The 21,894-nt window shown below is 39.6% G+C and overlaps 4 protein-coding genes across 6 annotated transcripts; 1 reads left to right on the top strand and 3 right to left on the bottom strand.

The window, feature by feature from the left end:
• Window positions 1–897: 897 nt before the first annotated feature.
• On the bottom strand, window positions 898–4,600 carry r3hcc1l (R3H domain and coiled-coil containing 1-like). The gene is made up of 7 exons (XM_072463326.1): window positions 4,512–4,600; window positions 3,430–3,938; window positions 2,878–3,065; window positions 2,727–2,797; window positions 2,557–2,652; window positions 2,349–2,489; window positions 898–1,330 (listed from the first exon to the last, which is right to left on the bottom strand). Exons 2-7 carry the CDS (start codon window positions 3,928–3,930, stop codon window positions 1,278–1,280), a joined length of 1,050 nt encoding a protein of 349 aa, XP_072319427.1. The 5' UTR covers window positions 3,931–3,938; window positions 4,512–4,600; the 3' UTR covers window positions 898–1,277.
• A 274-nt stretch (window positions 4,601–4,874) lies between these two features.
• On the top strand, window positions 4,875–10,118 carry crtac1a (cartilage acidic protein 1a). 2 transcript variants are annotated; one of them, XM_072464013.1, is made up of 14 exons: window positions 4,875–4,979; window positions 5,323–5,516; window positions 5,765–5,961; window positions 6,042–6,178; window positions 6,253–6,409; window positions 6,923–7,057; window positions 7,137–7,273; window positions 7,338–7,474; window positions 7,712–7,794; window positions 7,919–8,019; window positions 8,215–8,383; window positions 9,035–9,180; window positions 9,261–9,300; window positions 9,633–10,118. In XM_072464013.1, exons 2-14 carry the CDS (start codon window positions 5,332–5,334, stop codon window positions 9,740–9,742), a joined length of 1,734 nt encoding a protein of 577 aa, XP_072320114.1. In that variant the 5' UTR covers window positions 4,875–4,979; window positions 5,323–5,331; the 3' UTR covers window positions 9,743–10,118. The 2 variants fall into 2 exon arrangements, with proteins under 2 accessions (XP_072320114.1, XP_072320115.1); XM_072464014.1 differs by lacking the exon at window positions 9,633–10,118 and adding an exon at window positions 9,398–9,584 and having other exon boundaries at window positions 4,877–4,979.
• On the bottom strand, window positions 9,909–13,808 carry golga7ba (golgin A7 family, member Ba). The gene is made up of 5 exons (XM_072464017.1): window positions 13,695–13,808; window positions 12,753–12,878; window positions 12,385–12,537; window positions 10,846–10,947; window positions 9,909–10,768 (listed from the first exon to the last, which is right to left on the bottom strand). Exons 1-5 carry the CDS (start codon window positions 13,704–13,706, stop codon window positions 10,685–10,687), a joined length of 477 nt encoding a protein of 158 aa, XP_072320118.1. The 5' UTR covers window positions 13,707–13,808; the 3' UTR covers window positions 9,909–10,684.
• A 119-nt stretch (window positions 13,809–13,927) lies between these two features.
• On the bottom strand, window positions 13,928–19,852 carry zfyve27 (zinc finger, FYVE domain containing 27). Of its 2 annotated transcripts, XM_072464015.1 has the most exons (13): window positions 19,591–19,852; window positions 18,763–18,995; window positions 18,608–18,678; window positions 18,349–18,535; window positions 17,552–17,647; window positions 17,352–17,464; window positions 17,159–17,277; window positions 16,841–16,912; window positions 16,471–16,491; window positions 15,499–15,640; window positions 15,363–15,409; window positions 15,203–15,284; window positions 13,928–15,130 (listed from the first exon to the last, which is right to left on the bottom strand). In XM_072464015.1, the coding sequence occupies exons 2-13, from the start codon at window positions 18,990–18,992 to the stop codon at window positions 15,066–15,068; spliced, it is 1,245 nt and encodes a 414-aa protein (XP_072320116.1). In that variant the 5' UTR covers window positions 18,993–18,995; window positions 19,591–19,852; the 3' UTR covers window positions 13,928–15,065. The 2 variants fall into 2 exon arrangements, with proteins under 2 accessions (XP_072320116.1, XP_072320117.1); XM_072464016.1 differs by lacking the exon at window positions 16,471–16,491 and having other exon boundaries at window positions 19,591–19,851.
• Window positions 19,853–21,894: the final 2,042 nt, after the last annotated feature.

Raw genomic sequence — 21,894 nt, 5'->3', positions numbered from 1 at the left:
CACAGTGCGTACTGTTATCTCAAAACAGGAGCTTTGAAAGAGATGGACATAATGTTTTCACTCGTCAAGAGGGAATCTTGCCCTTTTGACACCGATATACACAGGTGCTCTACATTTACAGAATATTGCAAACAAGTCACTAATGTTTCAGAGTTTACTACTTTTTATGTGAGCCAGCAGTGACAAATGAGTCATTAAATCAAATATTGCTATTACAATGGCAAAAAAAAACATGTTTCTTGGCTGTCTGATATTGAAAGAAGACGAAGAAAAAAACACCAAAAAGTCCCTTTATTGTGATGGACTTCATGAAATGACTTGGTAGTGGTTAGTGTTTGTGTTGTTAATCTATTCAACTAATCTAATGGGCGTGTTGAAGGGGCTTGAGGCTGCAGTGGAGCTTTAACTGCTCATCTAAAGCATGACATTATGGGCCTGGCTCGGATCTCCCACGGCGAGAGTAAAGAGATGCTTCAGGTGGAGTTCTTTACCGCAGCTTGTGCTACAGCCTCCAGGGAGGTCCACTTCTGGTTCAGAAATCTAGCCCACGTTTGCTTTTAGTCACAAGCCATAAGGATCATGGTTACGAAGGTTATATTTAGCACTGAATATTTAGAGGTCATTTGGCAATAGCGACAATAGGGATCCATGACCTTTCATAGAAAATCTGCCAGCACTCTTCACGTAAATCATAGTTTTATGTAAGGGAGATTTGATAGCATTCTAATCTCCCATTCTTGTAAATGTTTACATTGTACTTGATGTCCAAAATAGAAAACATAGTGACCTATCAAAATGGCTACAAAATAAAATGCTTAACACAGAACAATCAATCATGTTTCAAGTTTCAAGACCAAACTGGAAATGTCAAATCTGTATAGATGAAGTTAAGGAAGATTGAAAACACTGCGTTTTAATATTGGTTTTCAAATTAGACATAGAATTGAATCACTTCTGTAGCAAATCAGAATATTAATCCCTGAACAAAAAAGTATGATACAGTTACACGTTTATATTTAAAACCCAATTTAAAAATTCACAACAGTTTGTTCTAAATAAAAAAACAACAACTAGAATCGGCAAAGTATGGCCCTACAGAGAGTTCTGGGATGGCTGGAGAAAACTTGGTAAACAAAAGCAACAGAAAAGGGAAGGAAAGTGTGGGAATCTTGTTCTGGGAAGAACTGAAGGTTTGTTGAGAAAAACCAAACAGGAGGAGCCTCGGGTTTATGGAACAAACAGAAGTACTTTTGTAGACAAGGGGTAGTTTTCTGTAGTCACTTTCCCTCCCAAGCGTCCTCCCTTTGTTTGGCTGCTTCACGTTTTTGCTCTGAAAAGAAGAAAACATGAATTAAAAATTCAACATTCAATAAAAATTCTTCAAAAGATTATGAAGAATATATTTGCCTAAATTTTTCATTGGAATTGAATTGCCATATGATTTTAATAAAAGTGCGAGTGCTCCAACAATAATTGCATATATCGGTATTCTTGAACTACATTTTAAGAGTTGAGTGGACTGCCAATTGTGGTTTTCTGTCTCTATATACTTTTAAGTATCAGTTCAGTCTGTGACGGTAAATGGGCTGGTGTGGAGAATGCCCCATACAGTCTAAAGCCTTTTCTGCACAATTTCCTGCAACACTGTCCATGTTCATGCATTAACAGCTCCCACTAGTGGCAGAAACGTCACAAAATTAAATCTCGTTTTTCTTCGAGCATATTTTTGGGTGGGTTTCTCCACTGTGAATTCTCCATTGAAAAGTCTGTAGATATTTCACCCACTGCTCCGGACCTGAGGCTGCCCTGAAGGATGAGACTGCAATTTCAATTATGTGTCACTAGCCCAGTCTCATCCGAAGCTAAGCAGGGATGGGCCAGGTTAGCACTTGGATTGAAGACCGTTGGAATGCCAGGTTCCACAGTGGGGCTTTAGTGCATACTGTGTCTTTGGGCAAGACCCACCTTGCCTCCCGTGTGCAAGTATTCTAGTGTATGAAAGAAAGTGTGTTTGTGAGAGTGACAGTGGGACAATGGAAATTAGCCCATGGATACAATCCGGCGTGTTCATTAACATGCATTGTCCGCCCAAAAATACTATGGCTGGAGTAGGTAAGGTAGTAGGTGGCCATTTTATGCCATTCTGTAAAATGATCCAGGCAAAACACATCAGACAAAGGTGGTGTGCTCTTAAGACTGAAACTATAAATTCTATAAACAAGCTCCTCACAGCAATGTACAGGTTTTCAGTGCAAAAAAACACGGTAATTAAATAATTGCCTTTATTTCAGGCAATCTTTTTGGCTGAAATCTTGCACGTTGGGGCATTAACATATAAATGTTTTTACCTCTAGCATCTTGGAGTTTCTTCCTTTCTGCCGCTTGCTGTTCCTTTGTCAAGTTGCTCTTCACACCCAGTGCTCCAATAACAAGTTTACGAGCCAGGGCTGCACTGGTCTGAGGTCTCTCCTTCGCAGGAAGGAGGTAATCTTCAAATCCAATTACAAATAATTATTGTATATTCATTAAATATATTACTATTACCAAAAGACATACCAGAGCAACTCCGGGCTTGGGCCTTTGTGGCGGAGGATGATTTGGACAGTGGACGAACTTTCATCAATGGGTGTTTGGATCTAAGGGCTTCTCGAGCTAGACAAGAAAACACATTATTTAAACTGTGTCAATAGCAAAATGGCAAGTTTGATATTTGGATTGTTAGGTACCTGCTAAAGGGCTTGAGAAGAGGCCCAGAGCGTGTGTTTCATCAAGCCATTTAATGTCCAACCCTTTCTGCCTGAAAGTAGAGACAGCTCATGGCTTCAATTTCAAATACAGAATACTGAGTAGTGATACTATAATCATTTGAACACATACTGGTTGGTGTGAAATAACTTGAGCAGATCTTCAATCTTGAATTCAGAGGGAAAGTCGTAAATCTCAACAATGTGGGAGAGCTCATCATCTGTCAGGTCAATGTCATCATCATGATCCCGGTTCATATTGTAGTAATCAAATCTTGAGTCTTGGATCGATTTTTTCCCTTTTCCTTCAGTCATGGAAAGCTGCAGAAATGTTATTAAAAAAAAGAACATCAATACCGGTTATTACCAATAATTGTTATAGCGTCATAAGAAATATATATAACGTAGTTTGAAGTATGAAGGTAACTTGCAGACTAGCTACTTCAACTATAAACTTTAGAGTACGGGGAGCAACCTCTGAACTTGTATATGCCACTCAACGCATTTACTGAAACAGCAGCTCCAACTGACAAACAGTAATAATGAAGTGGTAACCCGTGGCAACTGCATCTTAGGCAAACTCTCTTGATAAAATCTAGAACCTATTCAATCATTGAATTTATTATTGAGCCGATTTAAACGGTAGGACATGAGAATTCTTACGTAGTTTGGCAATTGGTCTCACCTCTTCAAGCAGCTGTGGATCCAGACACTCTCCCTCGTCGTCAAACATCGTGTCCCAGCTTTCCTCTTCTCCATTTTCTCCATGAGCTGTGGCTTCCTCCAGCCTTGATGTACCACCTTCCTTTACGTCTGGTCCCTCAAGCAGATCATTGCTCTGCGCCTCTAAACCCGGCAGCCTCGCTATGTTATCCTCTTCATTAAGTGCAGTAACCTCTTCTCCTTCTCCTCCTCCTCCTCCTCCTCCTCCTCCTCCTCCTCCAGATGCAGTGTTCTCTGATGCCCCAGCTTGGCTCTTCTTGTTTCTTGCATTTTTTCGGGCTTTGTCTGTGTATTTAGGCCGGGGCTTGGGTTTACCATCTCCCTGTGGTTGCGCTTTGTCTTTGGGAGCCTGGAGACGTTGTTTGGGGGTGTACAGGGGCTGACTTGGCCTTTTGGTCTGAGCTGACGGCGTGGGTGAAACTTCTGCGGCAGAAGCTTGTTCTTTTGGATTCTCCTGCTCCATTGTTCAGGCTGTGTTTAAAATGTACAAACAAATATGTAAGGAACATATAATAATACTCCGTTACTATTATTCATCTTAATTTCGTACATTTGCTATTGCAGTTGCAATAGTTCAGCGTTTCCCACGTTTATAAAGAATAATTTTATTCAATACCATTTGTAGAAAATGGGTTTAACTTAATGCTTTTTGTGAATAACATGTAATTAGGTAATATATGCGAGTATATATTGAGTATGTAATTAAATATATGTTTATGACAATAATACAAGCATAAAGTATAATTTGTTTTACCATTTTTGTATCTACATCATATTTTACTCTAGTAATAGGATTTGGTAGTTAATGCTCAATGCTCAATGCGTGTTTAACAGAAATAAAGCTCATTAAACATAAAGATGGCTTAAATGACGGTCCTGTTGTTTTGGCTAATGCTACTACGACGTATTCTCCCGTAGATTATTGCACCGTTTTCTAACGCTCCTTTTAAAACAAAATAATAACGCCGGCTTAATTCAAATGCTCCATGTTTATTTCACTATTTCCAGTAACAAAGTATACAGATTGAATGGGTTTTCGCTCACCTGTGTTTGGTTTGTTCAGCAGCTGCAAAACGTCGCATTAATGACGTAACCGGCAGCTTGGCGCAATGAGTTCTGGGAGATGTAGTACAAGTGGATGTCTGACAAACTAGCTATAATAAAATATGCTGTGTATAAATTATATGTTTGCTTTTTTAATACGCTGAAACAAACGTTAAATGCAGTTTGAGTATGGATTCGGGTAAATGCATAGTTTAGAGGTATAATTATACCGTTACTTGTACTAAAACTACAAACAAAGGAAACTTCCCTTTCAATCTCCATGGTTATTGGTCAAAATACCATGGTTTTCGCTGATTGGTCAAACTCCTTGCGCTTACACAAGCTGTTTCATAAATAAAAAAAAACATGACTTGTGTAAGGTGAAAGAAAACCACAAAGAAATTATATATATCTTGTGCGGTGCGCTGACTTCCAGACAAGACGACACACTGCACATTTTAACCACGGGTAAGAAGACTGTTTTCATCTTCTCCTGCTTTTCCAGTTATATCAGGATGTGCTGCAAGACACACCTTGGAGATGAAAGAATAAACATGCATTTGCTTGTTTTATGTTTTAGAGCTGTATATGTAGATTTCGTGTTATTGCTCTGCAGAAAATAATAGCATATTGACACTGCTCAATAGCCTATTATGTTCAGTCCATCATCATCATAATTAGGCTGCATAATTTAATGTTCTTACTTTTTGTTAGGCCTAAATAAAGCAATGTCTTTCCAGAATTTTGGGGGGAAAAAGACTGACACAACGTATTTCAGATTGTATGTTTTATCTTTTCTCATCCCAATAAGAATAACATCATGTGGGGTTGGCTTCTCCTGGCTGGACTCTGTCACCATGCCACTCTCGTTCAGTTGTCTCTGTTTCGAGATGTAACCCAGACAGTGCTGCCTCCAGACCGGCTGCATAACCCAACTCAGCTCAACTATGGGATGGCAGTAACAGATGTGGATGGAGATGGGAGCCTGGAGGTAGTTGTGGCAGGGTGGGTATTTCTGAATGTACATGGAAAATTGCTTAAAATTACTTTCAATTGTACCTATCTAGCATGAACCAATTCATGACAAAATGCAACTAAAATATAAAAATATATAAAGTATTTTACATGTTTATCACTAATGGCAGAAACGTTATTACACATTAAGTCATTAATATGTTTTGATTACCGAGCTTGAGGTTGTGTGTATTGTGATTGTGAACTAATTAATATGGGTTCACTTTCTCTTCTTTCAGGTACAATGGCCCTAACCTGGTCCTTAAATATGACAGCACTCTGAACAGGCTTGTGAACATAGCAGTGGACGACCCTAACTCCCCGTTCTACGCCTTGAGGGACACAGCTGGGAACGCCATCGGAGTCACTGCTTGTGATGTGGACGGCGACGGGCGTGAGGAAATCTACTTCCTCAACACTAATAATGCGTACTCTGGTAAAGCACTGGATCTGACCTTGTTTTTTAGGCATGGTAACACATTTTCTATTCATTAATGGTATGTTTCTACACTTCAGGAAGGGCGACTTATTCAGACAAGCTTTTTAAATTTCGCAATGGTCGTTTTGAAGATCTTCTCAGTGATGAGCTCAATGTACGCAGAGGTGTGGCTAATCGAATGGCAGGACGTTCAGTGGCATGTGTTGACAGAAAGGTAAATTAGTCACGAGCACATGATCCTTCTAATGTCCCAATTCATCTTAACATTACTGTGCTTTTGTATAACAGGGAATGGGGCGCTATTCAATCTATGTTGCAAACTACGCCAGTGGAAATGTTGGGCCACACGCTCTTTTGGAAATGGATGAGACCGCGAGTGACGTGACCAAAGGATCCATTGCTCTGTCTGACGTAGCCGCGATAGCTGGAGTCAACAAACTCACTGGTAAGAACTCATTGGTGTGGGTGGTAAAAAAGTAAAATGTATAGATTGCATTTATAGCCTGCAGTGTATGGCAAGTTGCTCTGAAATTGTATTACATTATATATTTCCCAGTGTAGTGCTAAAAGTAATATATTACTGCATTACTGTATTACTGTCCTAAAAATGTAGCACTACTCACGTGATTTTGAGTTACTTCTGTCGTTCCACAAATGTTAGTATTTTCTGGTCACCATATCTCTGTATTTTATAAATGAGTTGTAAACAGGTCTACAGCCTTTATACTGAGTTTAGACTCTCTGTGTCCGAAACACTTTTCAGAACCACTGCTATAAATAAACTTTCACTTTCACTTAATAGATACAAGAATTTGACATTTTTTACACATACAATTATACATTCATAAAACTGGAGTTACACATTAGGCCAGGCCTCCTCTGCTCAGATCAATTGACACATATTATAGAAAAATAGAACATTTTTAAACATCTTTAACCGTCTGTGTGCGCTGTACAGGGGGCCGCGGTGTCGTGGTCGGACCGATCCTGAACCAGGCGAGGTCTGATGTGTTTTGCGACAACGAAAATGGAGCAAATTTCCTCTTCAAGAACAATGGAGACGGGACATTTGTGAACATGGCAAAAGAAGCAGGTTAGTGTTATGCAGACTAGCGTTTATGTGGTTATGTTTTTCGATAGTCTTGTGACTTGTGGTTTTGTATTGGTAAAAGGTGTGGAGGACAGTTACCAGCATGGCAGAGGTGTGGCTCTGGCTGACTTCAATGGTGATGGAAAGACAGACATAGTGTATGGAAACTGGAATGGACAACACAGACTTTATCTACAGGGCAGCGACTCCAAATTCAGGGTAAATAAGATAGAAAATAACACTTTTGTGCATATTTTCTTATGTTTCATGGCTTTGTGTACAGAACATAGCTACTGGAGGATTTGCCAACCCCTCTCCAATTCGCACCATAATTGCTGCTGATTTTGATAACGACAAGGAACTAGAAGTGTTCTTTAACAACATTGCATATCAAGGCAACGCACCTAATAGGGTTTTCAGGTAAAAAAAAATCTTCAAATGTATATATCCATATGAAGATTATTCGTATGAAGTGCAATTGTAGTTGAGCTGGTTTGTTAAGCCAATTGTAAAATTGCATAGTGTTATCTTTAACTTGGCCTTTATTTACTCTGACATTACGTTTTCATTCCAACCAGTCTCCATGCTAACTGTAAAAATAACTATACATTTATAATTACATATGGTATCTTAATGTATTTTATTTTGGCACTTCAGGGTGTCCAGGAAGGTCAATGCAGACCCTATGATTGATGAACTAAATGTGGGGGAAGCTGCAGAGCCACAGGGAAGAGGAACAGGTATTTCACTTGGGAGAAAATGTAACAAAAATATCTCACTTAATTCAAACTAACTCACGTATTATTCACATTTTATTGTTATTTTGTCGTTGTAATGTATTCTTACTCAGTTTTATTTGTACAGGAGGCACAGTCACAGACCTCGATGGTGATGGGCAGCTGGATCTGTTTATCGCACACGGAGAGAGCGCGCCACAGCCAATATCGGTTTTCAAAGTCACACAGGTGGGTTGTCAAGTAAAAAACAAAAGACATTCAAATAAATCAGATCATTGTTGTTAAAGTGAGTTACATCCACGTCAGCGGCTACATCCTGATTTTTGATATGTTAAGCAGAGAAAAGCATGAATACGAGAGGTGAACATGCTTTTATTCAAAACGTGTACACACAATCCATAATGCTGTTCCTCCTTCTGTCAGGGCTCGACCAATAACTGGCTGCGGATCATCCCCCGGAGCAAGTTTGGGGCGTTTGCGCGTGGAGCTAAAGTGAGCGTGTTCACCGGTCAGAGTGGAGCTCACATGCGCATCATCGACGGAGGCTCCGGTTACCTCTGTGAGATGGAGCCTGTGGCACACTTCGGTTTGGGTACGTTACCTGACGAATGGAGGCATGACTCAAAAAAACATCAGATAACTGTGATCAATATTGCGATAATACAATAACAGACCAGATAATGGCAAAAAATATGACTAAATCTCATCTAACGGTATATTTAATCTGCAGAAGGAAATATTTTGATTCTGTAGTTTTGTCAGATGAACAAACACAGTTGCAATCTATTTACTTAACTGTTATACTGTTATATTCTATTGATTAAATTGTACAGACGGTGCATATTTTCAACACTAAAATATCCCAGATTATTGCAAAAGTGATATTTACCATGTGTTGTCTCAAGGCAGGTAAGGTAACAAAGAAGATACGAGGGCTGTAGTTGTATAGTTGATTGATCGGTCGACTGTATCTCTGGATCTTGGTCGATCTGAATTTTTATTTGTCAACTAATTATTTTGGGGGATTTTAAAGGAGTTATATTCACAACTTCCAAATAAAGAAATTAGTTATCTTAATGAGTTATCTTGAAATTTGGGAGTGAATTGCGAGTTTAATCTGTCTTTTTAATGATAAATACTTGGCTTACTGGTCTCGTGGTCTTGTTTGTGGTCCAGATTTTAAAGTGCAGTTGATTCTGTAGTTTTGTTGGTTACTTAAATATTCGTTTTGTTTTGGACACAGGAGGTGATGAGGCGAAGGTCCTGGAAGTGACCTGGCCCGATGGCACCAAAATGACTCGCACTCTTCAGCCCGCAGAGATGAACTCTGTGCTAGAAGTCGCTTATCCCAGAGATGGAGCAACGTCTGTTTTAGCTAATGACACAGAGGTAAGAAAAGACTTTAAAATAAATGTTCAATAGGGTAAATATTTAATGCAAAAAAATACCAGTTACTCCTTCTTTTTTAGTGTGGCCAAGATTTTACTGTCAAGAATGGCCATTGTGCAGGTAAGAAAGCGCTTAAGGTGTAATGCTGAAACAAATAAGATTATTATTATTTATTTATTTTTACATTTATTTTACTTTTTGGTTTTATGTTCTACAGGTATTTGAAGTTGAGAATGCAAAGAGTTTTGGACGGGGGTCAATGTTTTTGTTACTTTTGCACACATTTTCTGCTCCATGTAGAAAGTGTCATTTTGCACTTTTTCATTCATTTTGGATTTCTAACTTTTAAATGATCATGAATTGTCTTTATGTTTTGTTGATTTTTAAATCTCTGAATCTAACACTTCACTCCAACATATGGTGATGTTCTTTGTTCATTTTTATGAATGCAGCTCTGGTGTCATTTTACTACAGTCTCCACTCTTCAGTCCCTGAGTATAAACGATTCTTTCATTGGTCTTTGCTCGAATGTGCCTTGATTGTCATTTTAACGTACATGTAGTTCTTTGCAGTTTAATTCCTGTTCTTGAATTGCAATAAACTGAAATGTGGAGTGGCTGACTTTATGCTTGTTTATCTGCAGTTTGTGTTGCCTCAGAGACAAAGCTTTGTGACAACGGCATGAGCTGAAAATTGTTCATTTGAAATGCATGAACAAAACACAGATGCAAAGTGATGAAACAGCATTTATTTGACAATGATTATATGCATGTGTTTTAAACAATATTAATATGTAAACAATATTCCTCAAATGCCACCAAAATAACGGAGACATTCCCATTTGCAGGATTTTGGCAGTTGTATCTTTGGAGGTTTGTTGAAATATTGAGATGGGTGGGTTTTTGTCACAATAAAGGAAGACTTGTTGACCCATCGTAGATTGGTGCATTATATGCACAGTGTCATTTTGCATAATTCAAATTCAGGAAGCATTGGTCTCACAATCTGAAACCGATTCATTTTTGCACATAATTTAATTAAATAGATGTTTTGTGGAAGATCCGCTACATTATAAACATACTGAGAGTCATTCATTTGCTACACTGTTCAGCAAGGAGAGGGACTTAAACTTTTATCATGTCCTCAATGACCATTTAATAAATACTCTTGGACTATATTTGAGTGAGGTATGAGGTTTGGTGAGGCTAGTGGTCTTCGGCTCTTTACTTCTTAACAAATTCATGATATGGTCTCACAAAGTATCACTTGCAGTTCCTTACAATTGGACATTGACGCCTAATTTAGTCAATATTTGGCTCAACACTCAAATCTATTTGGTATAAAGAGCCATCGTAACACAAAAAATTTAACCCATTTGCTGACAGAAGGGTTCCTTAATAGTCCTTATATGAATTGCTTGCGATTGCTTTGTGTGAGCAACGGTAGACATGGAGACAGTGTCTTAAGCACTCCTTAAACATGTGAGCGGTGAAGTTTTGTCTCGTCATCGTGTGGTGCTGCCAGACACAGAGCTACTACTGGAGCTGGAGCCACTGGAGCCCCGGTCCTCATAGATGGAGATCTCAATCTGATAAGAGCAGTTAAGACAAACCTGTCCAGACAGACGAGACATGTTCATGTTTCTGTTGTTTTCTGTAAGGATACGACTCTCATTCCTCGTTCAATGGGATCTGTGATGAGCAGGCCCCTGGGAGCGTAAATCTTCTCATTCTGCTCCTGGATGTACTTGGAAATCTTCTTCAGCACCTGGGACGATGAAGCAAAGAAATGTGACCAATAAAAAAACACATATAAATAATGGTTCTCTATCTTTAAAGTCTTCTGTTTGGGCCAGCCATTGTCTAGAGATTATGTATAGCTTTGGGACTACATTTATCACAAATACAAACACAGTATTAATGACAACCACTTTTCAAACAGGCTACATTTATAAGGACAGAAAAAACTGATAACTAGAATTATGCGATAACCCAATAATTAGATTAGATATTTTGAAATATTGAGTTATTTAAATTCATATGTAGTTGTTAATTAAGTGGCTGTTTAGTCTCACATATGTACCACTCTTTACAAACAGAGCAATGTAGTGTATTCTATTCTATGAAAGTTGTAAAGAGCGGGACAGAGTCTAAACAGCCACTTCACAGGAGGCTTTATCAGCACTGAAGAAACGCAAATTCAGGACCACAGAGCGCCGTGCATCTTCATCTTAAACCTACAAACCACTATTGAAGACAGTGAGGTGAAGATTCTAAGCAGGGAGAAAAGATGGTTTGAAAGACGAGTTAAGGAGGCAATTTTGGTTAAAAAAATAGAATCCTCTTTGAACAGAAATGGAGGTTTAAGATTCAATCCTCCGGTCATATATAATAGTGTCTTGAAACCCTCTTGGCCAGGGCATTCTGATGCTAATCAGGTACTCAGTGAGGAGGGAGCTAATGTCAGGTTACAATAGGATGTAGATAGCCCATTACAGGGCTGATAGTAAACAAAGAGAGTAGTTTCCAAATCAGGAGGCCCAGTGGACAGGGCCTACAAAGAGTAGGAAATAAAAACCTAGTTCCCAGACTCGATTTGCAGATTGAGAATGACTCTTAGATGAGAGTTGAAACCAGTCGATGAGTCCAGATGATACAACGGAATCTTTTTCGACAATAGTTGTTAATTGTTAATCATTGACTGAGTTTCAGGAGGTGGACCAGGCCTCAACCTCCCACAACTACACCTCCACTCTTTAACCACACCTCTACCCAGAAGCCCTATTTATACAGGCCTATCCCAGCATCTCTTGTTGTCTCTGCTCTCTCAACCCCACCCTCCCTCCCCAAGTCTCTATCATCCTCACCTTAACACATCACCATCTAAAGGAAGAATCGGCTGGGCTGATCACCCGAGATGGAGCCCCATTCTGAGCCTCTACACAGCCAACTCTAATTGATCTATCATCAATCTATCATCGATGTCATTGTCATCGTCACTAATATCAATAAATATTCTCTCGTATCCCATTGTTGTGGTGTGGTCCTTGCTATTAAATTTACCTTCCATTTCTCTTTAATTACTCACATTAGATGCAACTTTTTACATAAATTTAAAAACTTTAGCAATATGAGAATAATCATATTTTTGGTGTTGTATCATTAGATTAAGGGATGAGTTAGAAACAGCAGGGGTCCGTCTGACCTTTTCATAGCGAGTCTCCATGCAGAGGAAAATCAAATAGGCTGTAGCACAAGCCAGACACCCTTCCAGGTATGACTGCCCCCCGATCTTCTCTGCCTCTGCATAGTAGTTATTTAGTGTCTTCACCGTGTCCTCAAAGAGAGGCCGCTCAATCTAAAGACATAAAAAGACATTTATAGGATTGCAACAAAATTATGAGCACTACTATTTACTACTAAAAACATTCTCCCGTAAAAGTTTGTAGAAGGGAAATTTAACATAGCTCATTCTCAACTTATTTTTCCCAGGTAAAAGCAGATCCCATGAACAGTGACATGTGTGTAGGCCTATTCTTGTACTGGACATGACAGCTGAGTTATTTTTATTACCCTCGTCTCCAGCTCCGAGGGGAACTTGGTCTGAAACTTGCACGTGGTCCCCTCGCTGTAGTCTCGTTGAATGAAGACTTTGTTGGCCAATGATGCGCTGTGCCTCAACTCCTGCAAGTTGTGAAACTGTGCACACACAAAAAGTGGCATAAAGACAGGCCTATCTGCCAATGAGACCCCCGAGAGGCGCACAGTGACACTCTGATCCGCCTGACACTTGTATTGTGTGCAAACAGCAGCTGATGTTGACGGATTGTGAAGTGCACGACGGTGATGGACCAAGCAAAAATGTGATCGATCGCTTTAGGGGCTGCTCCAAGTTTTGGACATTCTATCCGCCCCCCACACTCACGCTGTCTCCTATGGTCTCAGAGGATGTACATGTCATTACACCTCACAACAAATCAATGCATCCACAGCAGACTCGGCGGAGAAAAAGCGTGAACTATTGCGCACAAAAGCTCGTTATGCACGGGACGCCGCCGCTGGTTCTGTCCGTGGTGCTGAACACTGAATCTCCCTTTTGTGACGGGCCACTACAATGCGTTACGGTCAGAGCTCCCATGGTGAACTGTCACCGGATTAACTGGGCATCTCGACACAGACAAAAACCCTCTGGTTTTATCCGGACGACTTAAACGCGTCCGGAAAATGAGAACATGCTACGTTTTATGAACCATTCTGCGTCGTCTTCCAGTAAAAGACGAGCGTAGGTTAAAACGAATCATCTCTGCGCTTAGAGGCTGGGCGTTCTCACAGGGGAATACATGTGATAATGTAGGACAGAGTCGTTCTAGTTCAAGAGAGCTGCATTTGTATCATCGGTGAAGCGCACATCTATTTTACACATGCACCGCGCGCGCTCGGATATGCCGCTTTTATACGAAATAATTTTAAGTTAACACACGAAAAATCATAAATCAAAAGAGATGTCCGTTTTACCTCTGTCGCCATGTTGCCATCCGCGTCCGCCAGAAGAGTCTTTGCACGCGCTGAAATCGCTATAGTGGGACAGCGCCGGGGGGCGGGGCCAACGCAGCGCAACACACGCGACTTACTAAATCCAGCTCATCCCTTTAAAAGGAACATTGATTATATAGGACCATTTTTATTTGTTAATTCATACAATACAACATGAAGCATTGTGGTAAAATACTGATACAAGTTACACATAGTTATTCAAACAATGAGTTTATTGTGAATTAGTGGCATAGTTAAAACACAAACCAGTGGCAATATACACAGGAAATAATATAATTAGGCCTTGATCGAATGACTTGCCTGCATTTTAAATTAAATATATTAGCTATAATAGAACATTTAAAGACACACAATTACAATAAAAGCAGAGCACATACTTACAATCATCTGTCTCTGAATCATGGCTGAAACTGTCCTCCAAGATTCATGGGTAAAGTTACAGCAATGGCATATTTTCTTAAAGTCCTGCTTTTAAGAACACAATGCCTTTTTCAAAGTGGTTGCCCTGTCTCTTTATGGATGTAATAAAGAACCAGTGAGAAATACACCATCCTCTTGTGCTTTTAAGCTCAATATAAATTATGGGTAAAAACAAAAACAGCTCCACTAAATATAAACATGAGGCCCTCGAGCAACAAATCACCCTCTGAAGACATTGAAACACAGCCTCTAATGACCGATAAACTGATAAAAGATAATCATTGTTATGTCACGCTCCATTTGTGCATCTTAATCCCCTCAGCCGGCGGGGCCATGGTCAGAAACAGAGGATATGCCTACGCAAAGACCAGGAGGAGCAAAAAACAAGATAACTGTTGCCTTTTGAATATGAAGGAATGAACACTGCATTATGAGTGCAGATATATGACAGATGATTTAACTATTTTGCATATATTTATTTGTACTGTATATATCTATTTAGTTTAGATTTATTTCATATATTAAGCCTTTTTGACTATTTAGCCATGATTTCTGAATTGAAAGTCCCAATTTATTAAAATATCCACACACATTTGCATGTTTTGTTGCTGCACAGAGCGTTATATTAAATTAATATTAAGAGACTCTCACATTATGGAAAGCGGAGAGACATATAAAAGTAAATTCCCTGACAACACAGGTGGGAAAAGACCAGGAAACCATTTTGCTCCATCATAGGTCCAGTTGAAAAACGCACACAATACTAAAAGCAACATAAACATTAAAAAGGAGCAACTAAAAAGGCCAGTCCAATGGGGTGTGATTTTGGAGGCATCGAAACGCCTTCAATAACTTGTGAAAGTGCAGTACACACAGTGAATGACTGACCACTGGGTGCGAAGTGTCTCATTGTTACTTGACAAGTGAAGAGTTACAGGTGGCGCAGACAAACACAGTCTCTCTTTGGGCTTCAGGAGCTGAAGTGGCATAAAACATTTTGTAAATAAACAGCAATTATGAGAAGTTATGAACTGAAATGCAGCTCTCACCGGTTGCCCCCATAGAAGATCTCAGCACTTTAAACGAACAGCACCGTGAACAGAAGCTGTTCCCACAGTTACTGCAATTTCTCTGTAACAAGAGCCACATAATCTAACAACATTCACAGACATTCACAAAATCGGGATGCAAATAGGTTTTGGTTCTCACCCTTTTCTTCAGTACTGAGAAGACAGCATTACAGCTCGAACAGTTTCCTTTTAATAAAACAAACAAACAAAAATACATGAATGTGCGTACATAGATTCAAATGCTTCAGATGCTTGTGATGCGATGAAGATCTAACCTGTGCTGGTTGTTGGGTAGCGTTTACGCAGTCTCTCTGTGAGCTTTGACACTTTACTGCGAATGGGCTCATTACGACTCAGAAGACCATTTTCAGAAATGGTGTCAAACTCAGGAGCACCAAGACCACTGTCATCGTCCTCCTGAGTGAGAGAGAATAGGTTTGGGGAATGAATATACTTAGTTAAGCATTTTGTAGGGTTTAACAAGACAAGACTGAGTGAATGAGTGAGGAGAGGGTCCGTGTTTACCAATGAGAAACCAGCAGATTCACAGACATAATTCTATATTGTACTGTATTTTATGTAAGTCCTGAGAAAGACAGTTGTATGTCGAAACATGTTGACTTGGCCATGTAAATAAAGGTTTTTTTTTTATCAAATTGTCTTAGTGCTACTTATACTTGTTGGAGTGGCTGGATATTTACATGTAAATGTTTTTCTAATCTACCGGTAATTGCAATTTTGTACCGCAATTACAATTAAATTCACACCCGAGTTCACTATGCACATTTTAAACACGTTGAGGAGCTTTGACATTTTAGGGAACATTGAAATATTATCAGCTGTGGTAACACCAACATTACTTGCATTTGGAAAATGTCATACTCTGTTAAATTATTTATTAATAAGCAAATTGTTGACCTTAAGTTACAATTTTAATTAGAAGGCAATTAATCCTGCAGCCCTAGTTACATTAGTAAACTCCTCTCTAGACTTGACTCAAGATGGCTAAATGAATGCTCTGTATAGTAAGTAATACTATGGGTGGAATATTGTGTTGTGTCGTGTCTAAAAACATATATTTCAGATTTAAAAGCTGCAGGAAGCTACTCTTAAGGTTTTGCTTAGTGAAAACCAGATATTGTAAATGGATATTGTCACTGAACTAAAGAAGAAGAAAGATTACTGAAATAAAAAGAGGGGAGTTAAAAACACCATGGTGAAGCCAGGAGCCAGGGAATGCTACTTACCAGAAGGACCAAAGGTGTTTCCTTCATCGACAGCAAAACACATGAATACAGTATTATGCCCAAGTTTATGAACATCTGAGACATGCATTAAATGTACTAATACTCTCAACTAAAACACTGATCTCATGTAAACAGACTGGTGACCCACTCACCTGCAGAGAAACTGCACCCTCCTATTGCCAAAAGACAGTAGAAAAAACACCATTTGTTGTCAGGTTTGTGAATAAAATACCATAAAAAGGTCTAGGAAGGTGTTCCATGCATGAAAAATGTTTCATTTAGATGACTGAATAGATCTTAAGAAACAGCACATTAAACAAACAAAACCGTGTTCATTCAAGTTAAATGGGTTTATAAAACAGTTCTTTACCTCAATAGCATCTTTGAAGTCATCATCAGGCTCCGCCTCCTCAGCTTCCTCAACACTTCCTGGGGACAAGTCCTGCAGTAAATAGACACAAGGCCATTTACTGTCACAGGCCTTGTTTGAGTTCACAATAATCTAGGCTTCTTTTGGTTTATGGGATCACAGTTGTGAAAAGAGGCTTCTGGGAGGGGCAAATCTGCAGTACGTATAGATTTGCATCATGGTACAAGATTGATTTCCTCTCAGTCTGGGATTAAGAGTGTAAGAAGCTTAGAGCTACGGTCATTTTAGCATTTACTAAACACATTCTTCTGCTCATACCTCCACACTGGTGGGTGTGGGCGTCCTTTCCAACAAGTGACTCTGGTCCTGTTCTTCACACACCCTCTCAAAGGAATTCAATGGCCCCATTTGGAAGACACTTTTCAAGTTTATCAAAACTATAAGAAGAAGAAATGGTTTAATTTACTTATTTCTAAGCACATATGTCACATTCTGTGATAATATAGAATACCTCTATAGAAGTCATTGTTCCACAGAAAAATGGCGCTGTTGAGACATGCCAGCACCCAACCCAGAGGAGTGATGTAGAGCAAACAAATTACAATCAAAAACCCTCCATAAAATCTGAAAATAGGTAAAAAAACGAAGGGAAAAAATCAGCAGCATTTCCATTGGTCATTCAGAGCAAACAAAAAGGGTTCACAAACAAACCTTGAGGATATAGTGTGGTTGTCCCAATAGAGGACTCTGTAAACGGCCTCAGCAGACTGACAGGCTAAAGACAGCAAGTCATCCAGGTGTTTTAACCTGAGCGCAAAGAACAAAAACGGATCGAGTATTAGTAATATATCTATGCACGCACGCACGCACACACGCGCACACAGAATGGCCAGAGACGTTAGCATGTCTCAAACAGTAGTCTCCAAACCGTCAATCACGATCAACCAGTTTATTGCAAAAGAAGTTGGGGTCGAATGCGAAGCCCTCTTGGTTTATATAAAGTTTATTGTCTTGTATACAAGTGACTGTGGATAAATGCGCTGAACGACCACACGGAGGTTGACAAGAGAGCGAGTGAGCCGCACATTTTTGACACCTCCTACATGAGTTTAGATGCGAGCGGCAAAAGGAGCGCACAGCAGCCACTCAATGCGAGCCCACAGCAAAACTTCTAAACTCAAGCTCTCAAAGGCGAGAGAGGAGGAGGAGACAGATGGTGCCAAAGTGCAGCCTAATGTTCACCTGTTCACGCTGTTTTTTTTGTCTTCGAAAGCAGTCTGTTCTATTCAAGTGCAAAAAGGAAAGTTGATTTGATCAAAGTCTCAAGCCCTTCCCCTGAGCAAAACCATGACAGACATAATAGTTAGAAGGGTAATGTAATGTAAAGCTAAAGGTAGATCGTTGGGCTTTGATCAATCTTAAAATTAGAATGTGTGTATCGACTAAATGCGAGTCTAGTGAATGTCCTCCCCACCACACACCCCAAGCCTCTCCGGTGTGTTTCTTACAGATCTTTGACTTCCATCATGGCCTCTTGTTTTGTGATGTGCACATCGTGCAACTCCCTGCGGTAAACAGCATGGTAGTGTCTCCTCTGGAGATCTGCTTCTGAGGCTCTGCCCATGCACCTGTCCTGCAGGTAACCAAGGGCAGCAGGGAATGACAGAGCCACCACTCCTACTGTGAACCAGCCTACTAAAGAGGAGGGCAAAACCAAGATTAGAAAATGCTCTATGACCACGTTTGACAAACACTCCTCTGTCTTACCTTCATTTACAGTACAGAAGAAAATATTTAGAAATATACAGACAAGCAGAGAGCACAGGGGCATCCTCCATCTAGAAAAAACAACAACAATTTAAATATAAAGAGAGCTTTGGCAGATCAACCTCTTTGATATTATGTGACTCTGCAGCACACACCCGAGCACAAAACGAGTCAGCTCCATGGCATCTGCCACAGGCTCCAGAAACAGCACTATCCTCTTGTAGGACACCACCATGTTCAAAAGGTCAAAGTTTGGAGTAGAGCGTGGACTGCCCAGCTCAGAGGGGTCGTTAGAACCTGCCGTGTCTTTGGACAGTGAGTGGACCAGTTCTGCTTGGTCTGTGGGACCCTGCGAAGGGTCCTGGGACACTCCCGAGCTGTGCATTGCCTGTACACATGATTCAAAGTTAGACTTACATGAACTTACACACTAACAAATCGCCAAAGTAATCTTATTTTTGTTCAGGGACAATGGCAGTAAATCTTTTTCTGTCAGATTCAGATTGTCTGAATCTGACAGAAAAATATTTACTGCCATAGATATGCATAGATATGCATAAAAATCTAGCAATTCAAAACCAAATGTTATATCTTTAGAATGAGAAAGTCTTTAAATTTTCACCAATAAACAGGAAGTTGACATCCATGAATACAATATATTTCAACACCATATTTCATACTGAGGAAACACAAATTTAGGAACACTGTTTTGCATTGCAAGTGCATTGGACGTAACTTTTGTATTACATGTATGATATAGCATCATGAGCATTTCTTTTTGTAAATCGTAGTTAACCATTGAGTGTAAAATACATAAACTGTCAGATGAAAGTCGCCTAGACATATGCCAGAGTAAATATGGATTCTGCTCGGTTTAGCCATGTAAGCTGTGAAAAACCCTTCTGTCAGCCAAGGTGTTGTTGAAAAAGTGAACATTTAAGCCTAATACACTACGGTTAGGTAATGTCATTGCTCCGACTTACCCCGAGCCACAAAACAGCTGCGATGAGACTCAATAATTCAGTCCAGAGGAGACAGTCTGCGGAGAAGAGCTGCCCCCCGCTTCAACCCGCTCAAACATGACCGCAAACGGGACATAAACAGCACACCATCTACTCCAGGAGGCACACGGGCTGGTTATCTCAGGTTCACAACTTTAAACTGCCGTATAAGAGCCACGTTATCAGAGTTAGCTTCGTTGTTAGCTTTGTTTTCCCACAGCTTCACTTCCTAGTTTAATCCAGGCTGAGTAATCGAGAGCCGAGCAGGAAGAACGAGTGACGCGTTTCCAGAGCAAAGTTTGACGTCATCATTTAAAGGCGATGTTATTCTGTTTCCAGGGATTTAGAATCAAACCATAACATATGCAGGGCACTATTTATATACATGTTTTAAATTGTAAACAGCAATATTGATCCTAAACTGCTTAAAATAAAAATGGGTTTATTCACTTTCTGTTCAAAACAACAGAAAACTGTCTCTATAATGGCATTTCACCACAGCGAGCATTGGATTTTCATGTATGAGTTTTTATTGTTTTATATGTGGCATTTTTTTCCTTTTGTGTGTGAATTGTGCTCTACAAATAAACTTGCCTTGCTCTGTGTTGATTGTCAATGCTCTTAATATGACCAGCCTTTGCAACACCTTTACTTTGAGAGTCGACAACCCTATGTGCATGACCCAGACTTTGAATTGCAAGGCAACTGCTTTCATGATTTTGGGCGTTACAAAAATAACTGAATAGAATTTAAGAGAAGTTAATACAGAAAAGTGTAGAGCTGGTCGTCGAGGCCCCTGCCGCCCAGATCTCTCTGCACCGGCCCCTTACAGATCCTCCTGCAGGTGAAGGGTCCACGTCACTCATCCGGGCTGTACTAGGTCTCTCTGCCTGGCAACACCTCGGAATCCCACTGGAGGAGTTGGGGGAAGAGTCTGGGGAGTGGAAAGTCCGGAAGTCCTTGCTTAGACCGCTGCCCCCACGACCCGCCCCAGATAAGCAGAAGATGGATGGATGGATACAGGAAAGTGGGAAGGCATAGGGGGTAGGTGAAAACTGGACAGCGATAACATCAAGCCTGAAATGCAGAACAATGCAGAATTACTCAATAAATCTAAATGGTAGGCTTATGATGAACACCAATTTAACAGGGTTAAAAGCTCATAAAAGTACATTTTGAATAAAAATGAAATACACTTGTCCATACAAAAATAAAATTAACTTGAAATGAAACTGATGCTGATAAAAGAAAAGCATGTAATAACCTATGGCACCAAAATCCAGATTGATTGTACATAATGTTTTATTCAAAAGCAATCCAACATTTTACACAATATTACGTCCCCTGCAACAATTCATCTAAACACCAATAACGAGGGGACTGAATATGTGGTAAAATCAACATTGTATTATTCTATAATATTTCATTGATATTAGGGAGAGGCCAAATTAGTATTGCAGATTTGTGGTGTGGTAAAGATCAATCATGGACTTCCGCTGAATCTAACGATTATTTAAGTATGAATTATTTTTTTTAGATTAGAATGAATTATGTTGACTGGAGGTTTCTAATTTCTATGGAGGTTATTGACATTAAGTGTATTATTGATTTATTTGTTTGACGTTTTGATTAAGTAATGCTGCCGTCTTTACAATTATCAAAATAAAGCTAAAATAATGTTTACTGTCGACTAGTCTCTCAATTAGGAACGCAGACAGGCTATAAAGATGATCTGTTTTATAATTTATGCATCTCTTTCTAAAGGCTATTCCTCAGGGAAAAGACATCGCAGTTAATAGGTCGTGTTCACAACATTTTAGAATTTAGAAGGTGTAAAGGTATTTCAACGGACAACTGTCAAAGAAAAAAACGTTTTTTTTTTTATAACATTTGGTTTTGAGGTCTTGGACAAGCTCTGTCCTTGTCCAAGTATACGTGCAGGGTCGTGGAGCATGCGCACAAGCCTTGTCTAGTTTCAGTGCGATTACACGATCGCATAATCTGGGTGTCTCAAATGGAGATTATGAACGCTGATTTCTATCGGAGTAAAGTGTTTACATGCACACGAAGTCTGATTGTATCGGATTAAAGCTACTGTTCGTTTTTTTCGTTTTCATGTAAACGTACTGAATGACACCTTTGTGATTGAATAATGACACCACTCTCTGCTCTGATAGTAAAAAAGTTAATTTAACCTCAAGTTTATTTGTGCAGATAGAAGATTTCAATCCGTGCCAGTTTTGTCTGATTACAGCGCTATATCAAACATAAACCAGATCAAAACAA

This window comes from Eucyclogobius newberryi, unplaced genomic scaffold (genome assembly GCF_026437365.1).
Source record: "Eucyclogobius newberryi isolate DKJ021-1_F unplaced genomic scaffold, fEucNew1.0.hap1 SCAF_4, whole genome shotgun sequence".
Classification (NCBI taxonomy): domain Eukaryota; kingdom Metazoa; phylum Chordata; class Actinopteri; order Gobiiformes; family Gobiidae; genus Eucyclogobius; species Eucyclogobius newberryi.
This window is presented reverse-complemented; position numbering and strand designations above follow the sequence as displayed.